Genomic DNA, 23,904 nt, shown 5'->3' on the forward strand with positions numbered 1-23,904 from the left:
GATATAGGGTGAAAGTGAAAGATGATAGGAAGAGGGAGCTGGAGGATTGAGTCACCGTGGGCCATGGAATAAGAGGGAGTAAGGAAATAAGTGGTCAGATGAGTGTTAAGTACTTAGGTTGGTCTCTTGGCATGTTAAGTCCTCCCTGCAAAGCTTTCCTTTTGGGAGTGGGGAGGCTGGGACAGCCAGGCACATGAGACATGGCTGGGGCCTGTCCCCCTTGGACAGTGTGAGAGCAAAGATTTTTCAGGCCTGATGCTTCTAGTACCTGATCCACCTACAGGAACTCTCCTTAAAGTGCTATGTGAGGGGGTAGCTAGGTGGTGCAGTGGATAAAGCACCAGCCCTGGGTTCAGGGGGACCTGAGTTCAAATTTAGCCTCAGACACTTGACACTAGCTATGTGACCCTGGGCAAGTCACTTAATCCTCATTACTCCCCCCCACCCCCACCCCCACAAAAAAAAAGTGCTGTGAGTGTGAGTTGCTGTTATGTTTATGTTTCCTTCTTGGGTTTTTATCACATTTCTGTGGTATCCTCCACCTCCCAGCAGAAATAACTTCCCTTCTTCACAGACATGCTTTTTCTTCTGGACTCTTCCCTCTTTCTCATGATTTCCCACACTCCATGGGAGGACACTGAGGCTTTAGCTGCCCCAAGTCTCTCCCCACTTCAGTCCATCATCCACTCCCCTAGTAAGTTGATTGTCCTAAAGCCTAGATAGACCTGACCAGGTGTCTACTCTCCTTCCCTTCAAACAATCTCATTGCTTCCCTCACCAAATATAAAATCCTCTTTTTGCCTTTTAAAGCCCTTTCCTACTGGAAAACCTTACTCCTTTTCGCCTTTCTGGTTTCATTAGATCTTCCCCCACGGCCCTGAACACTTCCAGTCTTCATGAATTTACACTGACTACTGTCCCCCCTGGCTGCAGAATGTTCCTGCTTCCTTCAGGTCTCAGCCAGAATCCAATCTTCTACAAGTGGCCTTTTTCAGTCTTCCCTTTAGGTATGTGCTTCCCTTTAGGTATGTACTCTCCTTACCAGCCAGACTGGCCTGCTTCTTGTCCTTCTGCCTCTGTGCCTTTGTATAGGCTATTACCCTTGGCTGAAATGTATCTGTTCCTCATGTCCATGTCTTGGAATTCCCAACTTTGTTCAAGGCTCTCAATTCAAGTACCTCCTCCAAGACGAGGCTAGTGGGCACTTTAATTAAGCTTTGTTGAGTGAATGAATCCTTTTTCAAATTGTTCCTTCTTCTTCCACCCCCTCCTATCCTGGAGGCTTTAGCTGCTGGTGTCTTTTGGGGGATGGAAGGAGGCTGAGACTTTGAGTTTTAAGCAGGGTCTCTCCAAATTTTTCTGTTTGAAGTACCTCCCCCCCCTTCTATAGGAGACCTTTCACAGACCCCTTCACTGCTCCTGTCTTCCCTCTCAGATGACATTCCATGCACTCTATATTTTGTGTGTCCTTGCTATTTATAGTTTTTCTCACACGTTAGATAGACTGTGAGCTTCTTGAGGGCAGGGACTGTTTTTGCCCTTTTTTGTACCTCTAGTGTTTAGCACAGTCCCTGGACCAGTAGTAAATGCTCTATGAATGCTTGCAGACCACCTTTGCAGTTAAGTGGCCTTAAAAACTGGGTGACCAATTCGACTTCCTCTTGAGTCATTCATCTTCTCTTCTGGCTCCTACCCTCTTGCATACCCTGTATTGTAGATCTGCCTCTGTGCCCAGAGACTGGGAGGTCCTGCACACTTACCAGGCCCTTCTCAGAATTTCTCCTGGGGGCCACTTCTGCTGCCAATGGCTGGGTCAGGAATGTGCCTAGAAGCCCAGAGTCCTGCTCAGCTGGCGTGGTGGTGCCTTTGGCAGCTGTTTTCCCTTCCTTGTGGAAATACTCCCCCTCCCAAGCTTTAGCCAGACCCTGGCATGGCACGAACTTGCTCTCTCCTTCCTTCCTCCCTCCCTCTCCCTTTCTTTCCCTCCCTCCCTCCCCCCCTCTCTCTTTTTCTCTCTCTCCCCCCTCTCGCTCTTCTCTCTTTTTTTCTCTCTCTTAGAGAGAAGAGAAGGGTTTAAGGGATTGTCACATCCTTCTGAATTCTAGGACAGACTGAAATCGAACAAAAAGATGCTGGTGGGGGAGCAGCTAGGTGGTGCAGTGAATAAAGCACAGGCCCTGGATTCAGGAGGACATGAGTTCAAATCTGGCCTCAGACACTTGACACTTACTAGCTGTGTGACCCTGGGCAAGTCATTTAACCCTCATTGCCCCACACCAAAAAAAAAAAAAATGCTGGTGGGTAGTCTAAAGTCCCAGATAGATTTCCTTGGGAGCCATAGAAGTGCCAAAATGAGCACATATTTGTTACATGACTACTGAGTGCAAAAAGTTAAGATGATAAATTCAGACAAGTCATAGCTCCTCCTCTCCTGGAGCTTATAGTCTTGTAGGGAAATGAGATGCCCACAGAAATGAATTAATAATAGTAATAATTACAATAAGTAGCATTTATAGAGCCCCTTAAGGTTTGCAAAGCACTTTACAAATATTATCTAATTCTACCCTCAAAACAATGTTTTTGAGATAAATACTTTTAAACCTCATTTTACAGATGAGGAAACCGAGGCAGACAGCAGCTTAAGTATTCTTAACCTCTGTGCTCAGGGGCTCACAGCTAGTAAGTGATTGGATTTGAGCATGTTTAGGAGGCTATTCACTATGCCCCCTACCTGTTAGTTATGTAGGGGCAGCTAGGTGGCACAAGGGAGTCAGGAGTATCTAAGTTCAAGAGCAGCCTCAGACACTAGCTGTGTGACCCTGAGCAAGTCACTTAACCCCAGTTACCTGCCCCCAGAAAGTAATACACACAAAATTATGTGATAAGTGCCTTAGAATTGTTTTTAGTCATCCACCTTTTTGTGACCCCATCTGGAGTTTTGTTGGCAAAGATACTGGAGTGGTTTGCCATTTCCTTCTACAGCTTATTTGACAGATGAGGAAACTGAGGCAAACAGTTTAAGTGACTTGCCCAGAGTCATGCACCTAGTAAGTGCCTGAGCCCAGATTTGAACTCTGGAAGATGAGTCTTCCTGACTCCAAGCCCCACACTCTTTCCATTGTGCCACCCAGCCGCTCCATTAGAACTACATCGTGCTACGTAAGGCATGAAGTAGAAGGTGGTTGTTTACTGGGTGGATCAAGGAAGATTTCATGGAAGAGGTGACCTTTAAGTTTGGCTTTTAAAGGATGAGTAGAAAGATCATAGATTTCGAGGTGGGAAGGAATCTTAGAGATCACCTGGTCTTGTCATCGTCATCTTTTATGGGCAAGGAGGCAAAAGTGCAGAGAGATTAGGTTACTTGCCCAACATCACACAGCTGGGAAATGCCAGAGCCCAAACGGAAATCCAGGCTCTCCAAAAGCCAGTGTTCACCGCATCAAAACTGTTTTGAGGAAAGCCTTGAAAGGAAGCTTCATAAGTGAATGGAGATACCATGAGATAAGGCTGGAAAGGTAGAATTATAGGTTAATAGATTGAGAACAAGAGGGAACATTGGGGGCCATCGAGCCAACGTCATCTTTTATTGTTTAAATACTAAAAGAATAAAGATTTTTATGAAGTATTTTTCTGGCTTTAATCTATCTCTCCAGGAAGATTAGATTGGACACCCCCCCTCCCCCGGGCAATGAGGATTAAGTGACTTGCCCAGGATCACACAGCTAGTAAGTGTCAAGTGTCTGAGGCCAGATTTGGTTCTCCTGAATCCAGGGCCATTGCTTTATCCACTTCGCCACCTAGCTGCCCACCTATGAAGCATTGTTAAGCCGCATTCAGTAGCTTTCAAATACACCACACCTCGATCCATCTTGAGTCAATCAAACCCAACAGTGGTTCCTTCTTGCACAATCCATGAAACTCCCATCATTTTAAGATGAAGAAACTGAACTCTACCTGCCTGTGGCTCCAACAGCCAGTATATATGAAGTGGGATTTGAATCCTGGCCTTCCTAAATCCCAAGTATAAAATCCTATCCACTATGCTATACCACCTAGGCTGTCAAGCGCTACGAAAGTGAGATCGAGGACCTTCCTTAGCTCCCCAGACTCAGATCTTGACTTTGTCAGTCTCTGGGACAGTGAATTCCAAACCTATCTTAGACTCTGTTGTGTCTTGGATGCAGAAAGGCTTTGTTCCCATAGCTTCCTAGGAAATAGCAGCAGCAGGTGTAGATTCAACTGTCTCTGCTCCCCCAGTTCCCTCTTCCCTCACCGCTTGTGTGTACACACACACACACACACACACACACACACACTCTCTCTCTCTCTCTCTCTCTCTCTCTCTCTCTCTCTCTCTCTCTCTCTGCCTCTGCTGCAGATGTCAGTGTCAGGAATGTGTCAGGAGGCTTTGATGGCTGCATAGTCGGACCGGGAAAGGACCAGATCTGTTAGGGGGACTGCCAAATGGATAGGCGGTAGATGGACAGTGCTGAAGGGAGTTCAGGGGTGGTAGTATAAGGGAGTCAGAGGCTAGGTGCACAGAGAGGAGATTTACACAGCCATACAGAGACATAGTGGCTGAATGAGTTTCTCCCTGCCCCCTAGTTCCTATTCATTGTTTTCCTTACTTGCTGACACGTCTCCTTCTTCTCTTGTAGGCACTGAAAACTCTGGCACCATGAATTGGGGGAGGATAAAAGAGGTCATGTACGGGGTTTGAGAGACCCTTTAGAAGAACCAGAAGGAACCTTGAGTGACTGACCAAGTTCTTCCGAGGCTTCTTTCCTTCTCCTGTTCCCCCCTCCTCTTTTCTTCCTTTGGCAACTGGAAATTGGGATTCAGCAACCACTGGGGGGGGTGGAGCCCACGCTCCAAGGGGCTTTTCCCTGGGGGATGGGCAGCTGGTGAGTGGGTATCTCTTCTCCCTGGCATAGCAAACCACACGATGAACCTCCAGGCCCAACCCAAGGCCCAGAACAAAAGGAAACGGGTTCCGTTTTTCAGCGACCCAGAAACAGCAACAAAGGAGCAGCAACAGCTGAAGGAGGGGCAGTATTATGGTCATGGTGGACCAGTTAGCAGCGTCCCTACCTCCCAGCCCTCTGAGCTACCCCCTCACAGTACCCTATCGCTACTGAACTCAGTAGTTTACAGACCGGAGCGGGGGAACCCTCCCATGCTCTCTCAACAGGTGGCAGCTGTCAAGTGGTCAAATTCAGTAATGGGCCGGGTGCCCGAGCGGGGTGGGGATGCGAGCTGGCAGCAGCAGTCCCAGCCCTCTCCCCACCAGTTGTGGAACCATGCACTCACTATGTATGGTGGCCAAAAAGGGGCCCCTCACCCCACAGTTGGGGTCTCGGGTTTCTATAGCCACCCCGAGACCTTGAAACGAAGCCAGGAGAAAGGACTCCTGCCGCTGGATCCCTACAATGATGCCATACAACAGATGATGTCCCAAAAGGCACAGCTGGAGCTGGGAAGGGCCCAAGCCCCTGTGAACTCCTTCCATACACCCAAGAAGCCCCCAGGCCAATTGCCCCTGCAGCCTTTCCAGTTGGCATTTGGGAACCACCAAGTGAACCGCCATGTTTTTCGACAGCCCCCACCTGGCACCAACCCAGCTGCCTTTCCCCCACAACAGAAACAGCAGGCCCTCCCCCAAATGCAGCTTTTTGAGAATTTCTATCCCCAACAGCAGCCTCCACCTCCACCCCACTCCCAGCAGCCCCAGGACTTCAGCCTTCAGTCAGCTGGCCCCATGGGTCAGGCTCACCTTGGACCCCATCACAGTATGGTGCCCTGTCCCTTTCCCCCCAATCCCGAGATGAACCCGGAGCTCCTGAAGGCCCTCATGCAGGACCAGCCTACACAACCTGTGCTACCTCAGGCCCAGATCTCCTTCCCACGGCGCTCCCGACGGCTTTCCAAGGAAGGGATTCTACCGCCCTCATCCACAACTGCCCTGGATGGTCCTGTTCCCCAGCCCCGAGAAGAGATATCTAGCAACCTGTTCTTACATCACTGGTCACAGCAGCAGCAGCACCTGCCCCAGGGTAACCTGGGGCAGCCCCATCCTGAGACCCTGGGTCACGAGAAGGGCAGCCACCTCATGCCCCAGTCAGAGCAAGGTGGGGTAGCTCTTGGTGGTCAGCAACACCTGCCTGAAGGGGAGAGACTGGCCCAGAATGGCCGGGAGCGGGAGGCCCCTGAAGGCAGTGAAGCCTGGGGAACCAATGACTTTGGAGTGGTTCGAGGAGGGGTGATTCAGAGCACGAGACGGCGGCGGCGGGCTTCCCAGGAGGCCAATTTGCTGACGTTGGCTCAGAAAGCTGTGGAACTGGCCTCCCTCCAGGTGAGAACTGAGATGCTTCACAAGGGTCTGGGAGGAATTGAAAGACTTAGTTGGATTCTAGAGGAAACATAGAAGCTAGGCCAGGGACAGACTGTGTCAGGTATAAAGGGGCTGAAGATTGAGGCAACCGAGCAAGAAGCATTCATTAAGCACCTGCTGTTTACTAGACACTGTGCTGAGGTATAAAAACAATGATAGGCTCTGCCCTTAACAAATGTATATTATCAGCATGTATGTCATGTATACCCAAAATAGATGCAGGATAATTTGTGGGTAAGGGGACTAGCCACTTGGGGGATTTAGAAAAGCTTCACAGTGTACATATTTTCCCATATGGGTACTCTTGATTTTTTTTTAAATTTTATTTATATATATTTTTTTTGGTGAGGCAATTGGGGTTAAGTGACTTGCCCAGGGTCACACAGCTAGTAAGTGTCAAGTGTCTGAAGTCAGATTTGAACTCAGGTCCTCCTGATTCCAGGGCCAGTGTTCTATCCACTGCGCCACCTAGCTGCCCTGGTACTCTTGATTTTTAAAAAAAAGTTTTATTTTATTTGTGATATATAATATGTACAAAGACACATATATGACATAAGGTAAATTTTCTACATTATTACATTTAGATATAACTAGATATGTTCTAATACATATAACTTAGTATTTTAATTCCTTAAATAACAAATACATATCAATTTATATAAATATTTTATATGACAAATTTGTTTAAATATAATTACTACATAAATAAGACCTAAATAACTCATAAATGCATAACATATATATGTGTGTATATAAACATATACATATACCTCCTGTACCCTTCCCAGCATACCCCTCCCCCACCTTTCCAGATTAAACGTTTTTATTTGTATTTTTCTATTCCAATCTCTATCCCTCCCCCATCCCTGAGGTGGTGAATAATCCGACATGGGTTATACATCTATGATCATGAAAAACATACTCTTGACAAACAGAGGCATTTTCCCCTTTGAGGAATCTCTCTGATAAGAAAGGGAAGCTGCATGTCCTGATACTTTGGGGACAGCTAGGTGGCACAGTGGACAAAGCACCAGCCCCGGATTCAGGAGGACCTGAGTTCAAATCTAGCCTCAGATACTTGACATGTACTAGCTGTGTGACCTTGGGCAAGTCACTTAACCTTCATTGCCCTGCCCCAAAAACCCAAACAAAAAGATTTTTAAAAAAACAAAAAAGGGAATCTAGGGGCAGCTAGGTGGTGCAGTGGATAAAGCACCAGCACTCGAGTCAGAAGGACCTGAGTTCAAATCCAGCCTCGGACAGTTACTAGCTCTGGGACCCTGGGCAAATCATTTAACCCCAATTGCCTCTTTAAAAAATAATAATAGGGGGCGGCTAGGTGGCGCAGTGGATAAAGCACTGGTCCTGGATTCAGGAGTACCTGAGTTCAAATCTGGCCTCAGACACTTGACACTTACTAGCCGTGTGACCCTGGGCAAGTCACTTAACCCCCATTGCCTCGCAAAAAAAAATAATAATAATAATAAAAGATAAGAAAGGGAAACTGTTTCAACTAGTGACCGGAGATAGAGAATACAACAGAAAGTTTTGCCAGTGTCCTAGGCCTAGACCCAAGCACCGTCAACATGCTTTTATTGAAGACAACTCTGTGCTAGCTCTGCATGAGAGAGACAGAGGATAGAACATACCCTTTCCCTCAGAGAAAGTCTTGCTGGAGAGACAAGATAGACATGTGAAAATATTAGAGAGTGGAGGTGTTCATTTGGGTGAACAGATGGGAGGTAGTGGTGGAGTTCAAAGAAGGGAGAAGGTAGTGTGTAGACAAGAGAAGGCCTCATAAAGGAGGTGAGACTTAGTTTCGAATGTAAACTTTAAACAGAGTTGCTTTCTTAATTAGGAAGGCAGAGATGAGAGAGAGAGAGAGAGAGAGAGAGAAGGTGGCCTTAAAAAATACTATAAAAGACCTAAAAATAGATAAATTTGAACCTGAAGAAGAGAGGAAAATTTAATTTAAGCTAAAGAATAGGAGTAAGAAAGATTAATTTATGTACCTGGAGGAGACCGTGAGGATATGACTGTCCTGAATGCAGCTAGTGTGCCTATTGGGAAATAATGGGAGATAATAACAAGTCATATTTATTTTTATTGTTATTAATATTAAAAATAATTTTATAACTGCTACAACTAATAATATTCATGCCTAGAGAGCCACCCTCAAAGCCAGGAAGGCTTCCTGGCTAAGGGAAGTTATAACACTAGGGTTTACAAAACACTTCACAAACTTTTAAAACTAGACTTTTAAGTCCTTCCCATGACACATGCTGTTTGCGTGCCCCTTGGTAACTCTCAGTGCTGTGGATTATTCTCCAAAGACTATAACTTGCCAGGAAGCTACATGACCCAGTAGATAACACCAGCCCTGGAGTCCGGAGAATGTTGAGTTCCAATCTACCCTCAGACACTAGCTGTGTGACCCTGGACAAGTGACTTAACTCAGGTTGCCTCAAAAGAGAGAGAGAGAGAGAGAGAGAGAGAGAGAGAGAGAGAGAGAGAGAAAGAGAGAGAGAGAGAGAGAGAGAACGAACAGAGACAAAGACTGAGACTATGACTGGAACTTGCAGAGAAGGTGCCAGCTTGCATTGTTTCCTTTCTTGAGAATTCCCCACATGAGTGAAATCGCCTATCCAGTTTCCATTCCTGTCTACAACAACAACAACAATAAAGGCTCACGTTTATTTTGGTACTTTAAGGTTTGGTTGTTGATTTTTATTGCTTTAATTTTAAAATACTTTATTCATAACAACCTTGCAAGTGTTTCCCCCCCCCCTCTGTGTGTGTGTGTGTGTCTATGTATAGATCATATACATCTTGGTTTTTTGGTTTTTTGTTTGTTTTTGCGGGGCAATGGGGGTTAAGTGACTTGCCCAGGGTCACACAGCTGGCAAGTGTCAAAGTGTCTGAGGCTGGATTTGAACTTAGGTACTCCTGAATCTAGGGCCGGTGCTTTATCTACTGCACCACCTAGCCGCCCCCAATCATATACATCTTAAAGTACTAAGCTTGTTTTACAGATGAGGAAACCTAGAGATTAAATAACTTGCCCAAAGTCCAGCTGGTCATAAGTATTAGAGCTAGGACTCAATCCCAAGTCACAGAATCAATGTTAGAACTAATTAGAAGAAACCTTAGAGATCATCTAGTCTGATGGTTCTCAAACTTTTTCTTTTTCTTTTTTTTTTTGGGTGAGGCAATTGGGGTTAAGTGACTTGCCCAGGGTCACACAGATAGTAAGTGTCAAGTGTCTGAGGTCAGATTTGAGCTCAGGTCCCCCTGGCTCCAGGGCTTGGTGCTCTATCCACTGTGCCACCTAGCTGTCCCTCAAACTTTTTTTTAAAGCTTATTGCACAGTACTTGTTGTGAAGAATCAGATCAGGTTAGCAAGTTAAGTCAACAAGCATTTAAGTGCCTACTATATGCCTGTGCTAAGCACTGGCAAGACAAAGAAAGGCAAAAGGTAGGTCTTGCTCTCAAGGAGATGGTCTAATGGGGTAGACGACATGCCAACAACAAGGTACAAACAAGCTATATACAAGATAAATTGGGACAGTCCACAGAGGGAGGGGTGCACTAGCATCAAGGGGGATGAAAGCCTTCTTGCAGAAAGTGGGATATTAGCTGAGACTTGAAGAAGGCCAAGAAGAGATGAGGGAGAGAGAGAGCTGGGAGTTCTGAGCAAGTAAAAGTTTCCTTCAAAAAGAACAGTTTTGGGCAGCTAGATAGCACAGTAGATAAAGCACTGGCCTTGGATTCAGGAGGACCTGAGTTCAAATCCAGCCTCAGACACTTGACCCTTACTAGCTGTGTGACCCTGGGCAAATCACTTAACCCTCATTGCCCTGCCCCACCCCCAAAAAAAAGTGACTCAAAAAGAACAGTTTTATTAACTTTCTTGGGAGTTGAAGGTATGATATGTTTTGAGGTTGGTGTATACTTGTATAGATGAGTTCTTATTTACTTTGTAAACATTCTACTTATCATACAAGGTGTGCTAGGTAAGTCACATATTCAAAATAATTATTTATAAATTTTCTTTTATCTGCAGTGACATAGCATGTAAAGTTTTATAGTGTGCATACCCTTTGAGAATTACTGTTCTAGTCCAACCCCCTGATTTTACCAAAGAGAAAACAGGCTTTCTCTAAATTCTAGAGGGTCGAGGAACTCTTGACCCTTTCCAAAATGCTGTACTGCAGCTAGGTGATGAAGTGGATAGAGAGCTGGACCTGGAATCAGGGAAACCTGAGTTCAAATCTCTCATTAGGAACTTATTAACTTCATGACTGGAGCAGCTAAGTGGCTGAGTGGATACAGTGCTTGCCTGGAGTCAGGAAGACTGTACTTCCTGAGTTTAAATCTGGCCTCAGACACTTCCTAGCTGTGTGACCCTGGGCAAGTCACTTCACCCTGTTTGCCTCAGTTTCCTCATCTGTGAAATGAACTGGAGAAGGAAATGGCAAACCACTCTAGTACCGTTGCTAAGAAAACCCCAAATGGGGTCATGAAGAGTTGGGCATGACTAACAAACCATGACTCTGGGCAAGTCATTTAATCACTGCCTCAGTTTCCTTCTGTGTAAAATGGGGGTGATCATAGCTTATACTGTTTATAACGAGATAATATTTGGAAAGAAATTTGTAAACCTTAAATCGTGATAGAGAAATGCTGGCTATCATCGTCGTCATCATCCTAACTCCAGGTAAGATTGCATATACACAGAATGGGCCAGACCCTGATCTTAATAAGTCTAGGCATCAAAGGGGCGACTATATTAAATGACGTGTTTAATGATGCATTAGAGGGGCAGCTAGATGGCGCAGTGGATAGAGCACTGGCCCTGGATTCAGGAGGACCTGAGTTCAAATCCGACCTCAGACACTTAACACTTACTAGCTGTGTGACCCTGGGCAAGTCACTTAACCCCCATTGCCTCACTAAAAACAAAAACAAAAACAAAACAAAAATGATGCATTAGAAAGGTGATGTGGCAGCTAGAGTGAGTAAAAGAACCAGAAAATGAAGGAATTGTGTCTCAGTCTTCAGTTCCACAGCTCTTTTCTCCCTTCCCCTTTCCAGGATGCTGAAGGCCTAGAGGAGAGGCGGAAGACAGTGGTAGCATCTGCAGCCAAGAGTGTGGTGGAGTTTGCTGGGCCCTCAACCCCCTCCAAACGTGCACGAGAAGACAGTGGGATGGTCCCTCTTATCATCCCTGTGTCAGTCCCTGTGTGCAGGGTAGATCTGCCAGAGGTGACACAGCTGGGATATTCAGATGAGGAAGGGAAAGTCCCTTTGGCTTCAGCACCGGATCGGAGCCCCACAGAACACAAACCTTCAGTCATTGTCACCCGAAGGAGATCCAACCGGAATCCCATGACTGATGTGCCAGCCCAGGTAGGAACAACATTTTGAAAACAAGATACTACTTCCCTCCCCTTTAATTCTCCTTCTCCCACCTTCCACCCCATTTCATATATATTGCTATCCTGAGCTTTCAGATAGGTAGGTTAAAGGGGCAGCTAGGTGGCGCAGTGGATAGAGCACTGGCCCTGGATTCAGGAGGACCTGAGTTCAAATCCGGCTTCAGACACTTGACACTTACTAGCTGTGTGACCCTGGGCAAGTCACTTAACCTCAATTGCCCCGCAAATAAATAAATAACACACAAAAAAAACCAAACTTAAGGACAGATAGATGGGTTAAGATTTCTGGGAAAAAATGAATACTGATGGCCATTTATTGGGAGAGAATACCATATGCCAGTTGAAAACAGAACCCAAGACTTGTCCTTTACTCCCAACCATCTAGACTCAATCTCACCCCCTGGTGACTAGTCCTAGAATAATCTGTTAAATAGTGTAATAAATAAATGAATAAATAACAAACAAACAAATAAATAGTGTTCCGAAATCTGTAGGGAAGGAAGGGCATGTTTCTACATCTTAAATTGAGAATTTTGGAACTAAAGAGGCTCTCAGTCCATCTAGTCCAAATTCCCTAATTTTACCAAGAGACCCAGAGGTACAGTGACTTGCCCAGGGTCATACAGTAGAAATTGAATTTGGATCACAACCCTCTACCCAGGATTATTTCTCTTATGCTATGCTGCCCCCTAGTGTTCTTATTACAAAAGTGGTAATGGTCCTTGAACTTATCTCAAAATCTTCACATTGAAAGACCCTGCTTTTGTGGGTATTATTATTATTATTATTACTACATTCAAATTTACATTTAGGAAGGCTGAAATGGGAGGCTGTTATTGTCCCCATTTTCTTTTTCTTTTCTTTTCTTTTTTTTTTTTATGAGGCAATTGGGTTTAAGTGACTTGCCCAGGGTCACACAACTAGTAATTGTTAAGTGTCTGAGGCCAGATTTTAACTCAGGTCCTCCTGAATCCAGGGCTGGTGCTCTATCCACTGTACCACCTAGCTGCCCCAGTTGTCCCCATTTTACAGGAATTGTTATGCATAAAACATTGCTCAGAGGCAGGTCATCACTGAGGTTAGACCAGCCTGGCAGAGAGGAAAAACCAATCTTAAGAACAACTGCTGATTAATTGCTGACTCATTTGGGTTGAGAATCTCTTTTGAATTTTTTTCCTGCATGGACAATGATAAAGTAGTAGACCCAGGAGGAAACTGTAAAGGTGGGGGGGAGTATTAAATAGTTTCTCTCTTTTAGTTCTTTTGGTTGGGAATGGTAGAGAAGGAAGAAATAGGTTTAAGCTTTCTTCTAGAGGGAAGAATCTTACTAAGAATTATAAATCAAAGGATTTCTAGATCATGGTACTAGACTAGATGCTTTCTCTAGATCCCATTAGTTCTCTAGAACAAACAAAAAAAAACCCCTAGGAATTACATGTGAATCCATGGGACAAAAAAAAAAGAAAAAGAAAAGAGAGAGAGAATCCCTCCTAAAGTAAAAATCTTCATGAATTAATACCAAATAATAGTCATCCTTAAATTGTTCACAGAGAATCTACCATCTTTTCCCCCTGTTTCCATGCTGCTCTACACAAATTGTTCCATGGGCTTGTTCCTTGAGCCCATATTGGGAACTCATACTGCTCCAGAGATTATCAGCACACTCTATTCCTATCTGCTTCCCCACCTACCTCATAACACTATATGTTAGGCATTCCCTCCAGATCACCAGACCCACCCTGCCTGAAACCTGCAAAAAAAAGTAACATACTCATTCAATCCAGCCAGAGAAGGAAATGAAGACAGACAATGAACTGGGGGGAGGAAGGTTTTGGGGATGGGGGAGGTGTCACTGTTCATGATTCTAAAGGGCTTGAAAGAAAGGAGATTAAAACTCAGTTGGGCCAATTCTATACATCTTTCCAACTTCTCAAGGCTACTCAGGCCAGTAAATCCTAACCCTCCCAATTTGGGAGAAAAGTGAAGGCTGCCTTCTAACATAGGCTAGGGTCTTTATACCAGCAAAGGTGAGGAGTCAGAAAGTGAGTGATGGGATGATATAAAAAAAAAAAAAAAAGACTGAAACACAAAAAATTTCCAGAGGAAGGAAACTCAATTAAAATCCAGAGCACAAACAGATAAATCAATAGAAAGGATCTCAAAACTAGAAGGAAGAATAAGTACTAAATCCTCAAAGAGATTACAAAGTTCTCTTAACAAATATTACAAGAGAACCAATGCATGATGAAACATAGAATACTGTAGACTCCCAAGAGAGAATGGATTAACAAGAAGAAATTTCAGGATGTTTTGAAAGAAAACTGAAATCCACATGAAAAGAAATTAGAATTTATTATATCAGAATTATAACTATCAGTATAGAAATAAAGTTTCCAATTACCAGTCTGGGGGGAAAAGAAACCTGAATTCAGAATGGAGAGTTTCTCTAAAGAAAAGAAAAAGGAGAGAAAATATTCAGAATTCAAAATTACTAAAGTGGAAAAAAAGCTGGCAAAAGAGGAGTAAAAGACAACATTATTAAAAGAACACATAATACCTCTACATGTCAAAGTGATTGACCTTGAAGACAGGATAGACAGAAACAACATAAAGCTCATATGTTTCTCAGAAGAATATGACTAAAAACCCTAAACACCACAGTACAGGAAATAATACAAGAACGTTACCCAGAATTTCTTAACGCAGAAAGCAAAGTACCAATAAAAAAAAAATCCACATATTTCCTCCAGAAAGGAAAAAAAAAGCTTATGCTTTAATTAGGTTAAATTTAACAATTCCAGTAACAAATAGCAAATTATACAAGAGGCTAAGAAAAAGACCTTCAAATGAAAATGAAAAGAATAATACAAGATTATGTTGAACTTACTAGAAACTGTAGAAGGAAATGGAAATATATATTCTGTAAACTTGAAAGCCAACTAAAAAATATGGACATTAAATAAAGGAGGCATTTGAGGAATTCCTTTAAAAAAAGCCAACAACACCCAAAACTAGTCTTGAGCAAAATATTTGACTTGACAAATGTCTCAAACAACAGAAACACAAGGAAGTTAAATAAATACAATTACTAGGAAATAATACATTAGGAAATATGGAGTAATCACCCCACACTTGAAGTTTGGTTTTTGTTTTTTTTTTTGCGGGGCAATGGGGGTTAAATGACTTGCCCAGGGTCACACAGCTAGTAAGTGTCAAGTGTCTGAAGCTGGATTTGAACTCAGGTACTCCTGAATCCAGGGCCAGTGCTCCATCCACTGCGCCACCCAGCTACCCCTGAAGATTATTTTTTTTAATTTTTTTTTAATCAGTGAAAGTCTTCCTCTGTCTTCTCACCCCCCCCCCAATTTTAAAAACAAAATATCTCTTATGAATATGTATAGTCAAGCAAAACATTTCAAAATTTATCATGTCCAGAAAAGGGGAGGGGGGGGGTGTGTGTGTGTGTTGTATGTTCTGCACTCTGGGGCTATCTTGGGGTATATAACAAGTTTCCTTATAAGTTTTCTGAAATCATGATTGGCCCTTACACTCATCAGGTTTCCTAAGTCTTTTAAAGGTGTTAGTCCTTACAATATTATTTGTCATTGTACAAACTATTCTCCTGTATCATATATGCATTCCCAGCTTTGTCTGAAACACTACTTCTCCATCATTTCCTACAGCACAATAATATTCTATCACATTTATATACCAAACTTGTTTATCCATTTTCCAGTTGATAGATACTTCCTCAAATACCCATTCCTTGCCACCTCAAAAAAGAGCTATAAATATTTGTAATCATAGTTAGTTTGAGTTTGTTTTGCTTAGGACTAATCCTACGGGGGTTATTTTTTAAAAAGAGGCTGGCCTACACAATAAGAATATCCCCTGGAAAAAAAGAGATGATAAATAAAATAAAAAAAAAAAAAGAAAACCAAGGTGATAAAGATGTAACATTCTATTTACCTCTTTAACTTCTTTATTATTTATTTTGTGGTTAGATTTATCTAATTCTGGGAGGGGAAGGTTCAGATCCCCCACTAATATAGTTTTGCTGTCTATTTCTTCTTGTAACTTGTTTAACTTCTCCTCTAAGAATTTGGATGCTATACCACTTGGCACATACATACATTAGTAGTGATATTACTTCATTATCTATAAAGATGTAAATAGAAATTAAAGAAATAGAAGAATTGAAGCTGGAGAAATAGAATCCCACATTTTCTCTCCCCCGAATCAAAGTATTTTATAGAACCAAATTGCAGAGTAGATAGAGAGGATAAATGGAAGACAGAGAGAATGGGTACTGCTCCCTCATCAGGTTCATGGATGAATAGCAAAGGGATAGTGACTTCTATAAACTCTCAGGAAAAAGAAAGATTGCAGGAGGGGACGGTTACAGAAAGTAGGGATTTGGGAGGGGGGGCGTCCAGTGAAGAGCAGTCCTTTGGAGGAAGAGGTGTATGCTTATAATAGAAGACAGGGATTTTCTGATGTGTTTAATCTGGGAGGAGTTGATACATTGAGAAGCCACTTTTTCTTAGAGTTGTGCTTCTATAGGCATAAAAAGGGATATATGAGCTTCCTAGAGGCAGATGGTACCCCAAAGGATGTAAGTGACCTAGAGATGGACAGCCACTGAGAAGGAAAATGATCTTAGAGAGGATAGAGAGTAGAACTGAACTGCACAATTTGGTACAAATAATATTTCTACAAGGTACTGCTTCTATCCAATATTACTTTCCTCATGAATTGATAACTCTAAGACTAAAATATAATTTCAAAAGGGGATGAGTTAGCAAGATGTATAATGGCAGTAACATAGAAATTATTTATAAAATAGCATTCAAATGCATTACTTCAAAAACTTTACCCCATACAAGAAAAGTAAAATAGAACAGAGACCACAAATCAGAGAATGAAATTTTTAAGTAGACTTAGAGGAGAATAAGAGAACAAAGGGGGAAAAAAATCTCAGAAACATTTAATCTGATAAACATAAGTAGTTTGTGGGAAGGAGGTGATAATTCAAACTTAACTGAGAGAGGGGGGAAAAGGAGAAGAAATGGATAAATCAGTAATTTAAATAAAAACCCCAAATTAGGGATAGGATTAGCAAATGAGAGCAAAAGATAGTATAAAAGGAGCATGAGAATATGTGGGGAATAGGACTATATCAAAGTAGTTTTAGAAAAATTGACCATGGAACAAGCTACTTTCTTAAAAGAGAAAGGGGGTTTAGAAATATTTAAATTCCCCAATACTAAATACAAACTTACATTATATAACTGTAAATATAAATGGATTAAATAGATCCAATGAAACAAAAGAGATCAGTAGAATGAATAAGAAAACAAAACCCTAGAATGTGATGTTTACAAGAAATACATCTAAGAAGTAAAGCCATATTTAGAATGAAAATGAGAGGCTGGAACAAAATTTACTATGCATAAAGTGAATCCAAAAAAGCAGGAGGTACAATCGTGCTTTCAGACAAAGCAAAAAAAAATTTCACAAAATCAATTGAGATAAATAAAGAAATTACATTATGCTTAAAGGAACCACAGACAGTGAACCAACATCAATATTAAACATGTAGCAAATTGAATAGCACATAAATTCATAAAAGAAAAAGTAATTGTCTTACAAAAAGATGTGCAATATTAAGATATCTTAATGTTTCTTTCTAAGAGCTGGACAAATCTAACAGAAAAATATAGAACTGAAAAAATGATTGGAAAAATTGTGGTACCACTGAATTGGACTGCTAAAGAATGTACATACGTACATGCATGCATGCATATGTACATACATGCATGCATACATTCATGCATACATACATATTTTTTGTTGTTCCAAACGACACCTTTACAAAACTTGACCATGGTATGATGTTAAGAACAAAAAAGGAAACTGTGAAAATTTGAGGAGAAATAAATTGGAAAACTGAAAGGGCACTGAACTGATCAACAAAACTAAAGACTAGATGAACCAATGTTATTAAAAGAAGAGGGGATAGAGGGGCAGCTAGGTGGCACAGTGGATAGAGCACCGGCCCTGGATTCAGGAGGACCTGAGTTCAAATCCAGTCTCAGACCCTTAACACTTACTAGCTCTGTGACCCTGGGCAAGTCACTTAACCCCAATTGCCTCACCAAAAAAAAAAAAAAAGAAGAAGGGATAAATAAACCAAAATCCCCAAAGCAAGGAAGCCAAGGTGAAACACAACAAATAGAGAAGAAATAAAAAGAATGATCCGAACCTACTATACACAGTTTTATGTATATATATATATATATGTATATATATATATATATATAAACACATTTGAGAACTCAAAAGAAATAGAGGGTTATTCATAGAAATTCAAAGAGAGATCTTTAATTACAGAAAAAAGAATTTAAATTAGGTGTAAAAGAACTAGTAAAGAAAAAAAACCCCACAAACCCTGGTTCAGATAGATTTATAGGAGAATTCTGTCAAACTTTTGAATACCTATACTACTCAAGTTATTCTCAACATACATGGAAAGAACAATAAGAAAACAACAGAAATTAAATGTTATAAAATGATAATAATAGAACTTGGCCCCAAAGAATCTATATGAGAGGACATCTTCCCCTATTTGTAGGGATGGTGGACCATAGACATGGAACACTATATGTAGCAGACTTTTGTGATGTTAGTTTTTCTAAACCTTTTCTTCCTCTTTTTCCCCCCTTTATTATAATGAAGGGCTCTCTGGCAAAGGGGTTAGAGGAGGGAAATAATGAGATGTGCTAATGATGAATGCAAAATATATAAGTAAAAAATAAATTTTAACAAAAAAGAATCCAAAATCAAGAACATGATTGTATGCTTTTCTTTAAATAGGGTGACTCTCTTTTATTTGCCTTCTTTCCGCAGGTTGAAGATGTGGATGCCAAGGGGGATGGTGAGGGCTTGGTCCGAAAACCAAAACAAAGGCCTCGACCTGAACCCTTGATCATCCCCACCAAGGCAGGCACTTTCATTGCCCCTCCTGTGTACTCCAACATTACTCCCTACCAGAGTCACCTACGCTCTCCCGTTCGAGTGGCTGACCACTCATCTGACAGAAACTTTGAACTTCCCCCCTACACGCCCCCACCTATACTCAGCCCTGTTCGTGAAGGCTCTGGCCTCTACTTCAATGCCATCATGTCAACCACTGGCCTCGTCGCCCCTCCCCCTATTACACCAAAGAGTGCTCACCGTACCCTACTCCGATCCAGTGAGTGTTCTGTTATTGGCTGATATGGGTAGGAGGGAGGTAAAATGGAGAAATCCCATCTTTTAGGGCTTCTGTGAATTAGGCTAGATCTCTGGGATGAAAAGGGAGCAACTTCCTGACCAACTCTTTAGAATATGGGTAGAGTATTAGCCTTCTTTTAAAAGAATCGCTCACCATCTTCTTCAGTCATATTTGAGTCTGTGCTGGGTTTTGTTTTGGTTTTTTTTGGTTTTGTTTTGTTTTTGTGGGTTAAGTGACTTGCCCAGGGTCACACAGCTAGTAAGTGTCAAGTGTCTGAGGTCATGTTTGAACTCAGGTCCTCCTGAATCCAGGGCCAGTGCTTTATCCACTGTACCACCTAGCTGCTCCCATGGGTTTTGGTTTTTTAATTGTTTTTTCCAAAGCACATTTATTTCCAAATATTTCCTCCCCTCCCCCCAAAAATCAGCCCAACCCATCAACCAAGTGTGACAGGATATGTAATATCCTTTATCTCTAGTGGCTAATGACAAGCCCAGATGAACCCTGGAGTTCTGAGTTAGGCTGGCCCTTGGAACCCAGTGAAAAAAGTTGACATGGAGGGATTGGGTTGATGACATTAGCTCCACTTACAGTTACACTGCTCTCTGGCTCCCTCTGGTGGTTGCCTAGGACAACAGGGTTGTCATAGTTTTTTTTCCTCTATCCCACACTGCCTTTCTCACCTCCTCATTCTCCCCACCTTGGCAGAATTGCAGAATATACCCCATGTCCTTCTTTCTGTCCTGAGCGTGAGATAGTTCAAGAAGAAACCAACTTCTGAAGTTAGACTGAAGGCAGAGAAGAGATCAACTAATCAGCAAATATTCATCATTTTTCAGTTGTATCCAACCCTTCATGACCCCATTTGGGGTTTTCTTGGCAAAAATACTGGAGTGGTTTGCCATTTCCTTCTCCAGTGGATCCATTTTGGCAGGCAGTAACATGCCATGTCCTGCCCAGGGTCACACAGCTAGGAAGTGTCCGAGGCTGGATTTGAACTCAGGTCTTCCTGACTCTAGGTTCCACTGAACTGCCTAGCTGCTTCTTATTAAATATTTATCAAATAGCTATTATTTATGTGCAAGGCACTGTGTCAGTTGCTACAAGAACTACAAAGAAGTAGAAACAAAAATCTCTGCTCTCAAGTTGGAGAAATAAGGAATGTGCAATATGAAAAGATAACTAATAAGCATTCTGTGATCAGAGCTGAGTGATACTGATAATAATTGCTCTGGCAATTCAGAGGAAGAAGAGATTTCTGTAACCTAGGTTGTCTGAAGATTTCGGGGAGAAAGTAAGAGACTTGAACCTGGCTTTGATTTTGTACTTCAGTTATGCCCCCCTCGACATGACAAAGTCCATGGGGTTTTCTTGCCAAAGATACTGGAGTGGTTTGCCATTCCCTTCTCCAGTATGTCCCCATTTTCTACCTGAGGAACTGAGGCAAATAGGGGTTAAGTGACTTGCCCAGGGTCACACAGCTAATAGGTGTCTGGCGCTGCATTTGAATTCAGATCTTCCTAACTCGAAGCTGCATTTGAATTCAGATCTTCATAACTTCAGGCTCAGTGCTCTATCCACTGTGCCACCTAGCTGCTGAATTTGTTGGGGGTTAGGAATTTATTAGACCGAGAAGACCCAGAAAAGAGCAGTTTGTTTCAAATGGAAAGAAGAGTATGATCCAAAGCACCAAGGAGAGAGTAGTGGAGGTAATTGTGGGAAAGAGGAGGATAAGCTGGCTGAATTTTAGGGAGGGGACTGGGAGTGGGGGAAGAGAGGCTGGAAAGATAAAAGGGAGCCATGTAATGGGTCTTGAACGCTTAGTTGAAGAGTTTGAATTTTACCCCAGAAGTATTGGAGTATGATGTGGAAGTTTGTGTTTTTTGAATCGAGGAAGAGGCAGGATGTAAGTAATGTGTGCAGAAGATGGTTAAATCACTAGCTGGAGCAAAGAATGGCCTTGGAGAGCAGGAAGACATGAGTTCAGTTCCCACACTTACTGGCTTGGTCTAGTCTACAATTCTCCTGAGACTAACTTCCTGGGGGTTTGCTAATTTCCACTAATGGAGGTAGTTCTCCACCCTGATGATATCTTCCAGTCTTAGATCTCCACCCACTCTGGGTCCCACCCCTATATTGTGTCAGATGGATTGGATCTGAGAGAGCCATTTAGGAGACTTTTACTATTCCACCTATTCCTTTCTCTTAGGAGGTTTAGACTTATTTGGTGGCCAGTGCTCTCAGATTTGCTAAGCAGTTTGTTGTTGATGTTTGGTAGTGTCCTACTCTTTTCTTGGCAAATATACTGGAGTGGTTTGCCATTTCCTTCTCCAGTGGACTAAGGCAAAGATAGGTTAAGTGACTTGCCCACAGTCACACAGCTAGCAAATGTCTGAGACTGGATTTGAGCCCAGGTCTTCCAGTGAGCCACCTAGCTGTCTTGCAAAGCACTTTTTTTTTTTTTTTGCAAAGCACTTTTTTACTAATGCAATAACTCATTTCAACCTCACAACAACCCCGTAAGGTAGGTGCTATTATTATGTCCAGGATACTAACTCCTTAGTGAGGGTAAGCCTAGTTCAGTGGCTTACCCAAGGTCAGACCTACAGGATTTGAATTTGGGTCTTCTCGAGCACTTAAACTTGGAGTCCAGCCTTCTTTGCTATTGAGAATCTTTTCTGCAGAGCCACTGTGCTACCTGGCTGCCTCAGCAGAAAGGAAGGGTGCGGATTCCAAGCTTAAGGAAGAAATAGTAGTGTTAATAATAGCTGACATTTAGTTGTCACTTTGCAAACACTATTTCACTTGATGTCGTTTCCTGCCAATAATGCAGCAAGGCAGAGCCTAAAATCCTTAGTCCAGGAAGCCCTGAGGTTTTCTGCAACATTGTAGGTTGGAGGTTGCTTTAGGGTGACTGTGATTCAGCCTCTGCTTGGCATCCTGGGTATGCAGTGGTCTTGGGGTAGAATGCATCAAGCAAGAGTACAATGCTGGGAAGGAACTTCCTTAGAAGCAAGTTTTCTGCAGGAAGCCGGAGGAATAGAGTCTCTCTCTCACACACACACACACACACACTCTCCCCATGTTTTGGACTATTTCATAAATGTGTTATTTGTCTCTCAGACAGTGCTGAGGTCACTCCACCTGTTCTTTCTGTGATGGGGGAAGTTACACCCGTCAGCATCGAGCCGTAAGTGTTTGAAAGAATACCACCTTTACCCCCTGGTTACCCCACTCCTTTATACAAAAATGGATTCTTTTGCCTTTCTTCTCAAGTGTATGAAGGAAAAGGAAGTGAAAATGGTGGTGATTTTGTCTAGGAACCCTAAATGTATTAGAGTTCTATCATTTGCCTACTCTTGGGGTGGAGAGCTCCCCTCTATTGTGCTCCAGAGAAAAGCAGGGGGACTGACTGGTAGGTCCCAACAGAGAACAGAAAGGGGGGGGGGTTGGTAGTGCATGAGTGGACCTTGGTCTTCATTAAGGAGCCCCCATTTGCCTGTTCTAGAGTTGCTCATTTCAAACCCACCCCGTCTCTGACCATAGTGCAAAGTTCAGAGTGAGGGTCTAGGGCCAATTTCCACTTATCAGTCAATCAGTAAACATTTATTTAAGTGACTACTCTGTGCCCACGCCGTGTGCCGAGCTTATTTTTGATATATTGATGTCAATCTCTAAAACCTCATTTAAAGTTTCTTCCCCCTTCTTTATCTCCTACCAACATCCATATTTTTTTCTTTGCCTAAAAGGTACAGGCCACCACTGGCAACAGAAGACAAGTTTTCCCCTAGAGACCATTTGACCCATAGGTAGGGGCCCACTGAACTCCCCGCCTCAAATGGAGCCTTGATTGTGGTTGGATCTCTAGCCCAGTGTTGCGGGCTCTATTGAACTTTCAGTCACTTTCTTCCTCTGCCCCTGGGGTCAGGACCTCATGTCATTATCTTGATGGGTAGGACCAGGGCTCAGTCTGAGAAGAGCTACCATTTGCATTGAGAGAGATCAGATACCATATCACTTATCCTTTCTTCTACCACAGTCGAATCAATGTGGGGACTAGGTTCCAAGCGGAAATTCCCCCAATCCGGGACAGGGCTCTGGCAGCTGTAGATGAGCATAAAGCGGACCTGGTCTGGCAGCCTTGGGGAGACCTGGATGCTAGCAGGGAGACTCAAGGGCAAGGTGAGGAGGACTACAGGGATCAAGGGAAGGGTCTAGTTTTCTGAATTGTGGCCTAAAAACCCTCCTGAGTTTCTGAATCTGTTTTTTTTTAAATTTCCATCTTCCTTGGGGTTTTCTCTACGGGAATCTTTCCGGAACCAGTGGAAGACCTTCTGACTGCTGCCTGCTCTAGTATCTTTCCTGGGGCTGGAACCAACCAGGAGTTAGCCTTGCATTGCCTGCATGAAGCCAAGGGTGACATCTTGGTGAGATGGGGTCCAGGACGAGGGGCATCATGGATTATGTGAAAGGGGTGGAGGGTTACTGTTGTCAGAGGGGAGTTAGGTATCTGAGTGGGGAAGGACCAGTCAGAGGGTAAGGTAGATGTGGGCTACTTCTCTTGACTCTGCTCATCCTGGAGCAGCACTGCACAGCAGAGGAAGGCTTAGGAGCTGGTGAGACTGGGCTATACTAGCTGACTGCCTTTTTTGAGTGCCTGGTGTGTGCAGTGGGCTATACTGTGTATCTTAGAAGGCTTGGGTAGAGGTGAGAGAAGAGGAAACTGTGTATGCCCCCAAATGGTAGCAAGCTGGGAGTGTTTTCCTGACTCTGGAAAGGATGATTTTGTTAGCAAGGGT

General features: G+C 42.9%; 1 protein-coding gene across 4 annotated transcripts in view; it reads left to right on the plus strand.

Annotated features, from left to right (window-relative positions):
- Positions 1–23,904, plus strand: part of MIDEAS (mitotic deacetylase associated SANT domain protein) — a 133,273-nt gene that overhangs the window by 92,095 nt on the left and 17,274 nt on the right. For all 4 annotated transcript variants that reach the window (XM_043985417.1, XM_043985416.1, XM_043985420.1 and 1 more), the window contains 6 exons: positions 4,659–6,352; positions 11,486–11,800; positions 18,739–19,084; positions 22,229–22,295; positions 23,145–23,287; positions 23,429–23,532. In XM_043985417.1, coding sequence (XP_043841352.1) covers positions 4,946–6,352; positions 11,486–11,800; positions 18,739–19,084; positions 22,229–22,295; positions 23,145–23,287; positions 23,429–23,532 — 2,382 coding nt within the window. In that variant the 5' untranslated portion in view covers positions 4,659–4,945. The remainder of the gene's footprint in view (positions 1–4,658; positions 6,353–11,485; positions 11,801–18,738; positions 19,085–22,228; positions 22,296–23,144; positions 23,288–23,428; positions 23,533–23,904) is intronic.

This window comes from Dromiciops gliroides, chromosome 2, assembly GCF_019393635.1.
Source record: "Dromiciops gliroides isolate mDroGli1 chromosome 2, mDroGli1.pri, whole genome shotgun sequence".
In the NCBI taxonomy this organism is placed as follows: Eukaryota; Metazoa; Chordata; class Mammalia; order Microbiotheria; family Microbiotheriidae; genus Dromiciops; species Dromiciops gliroides.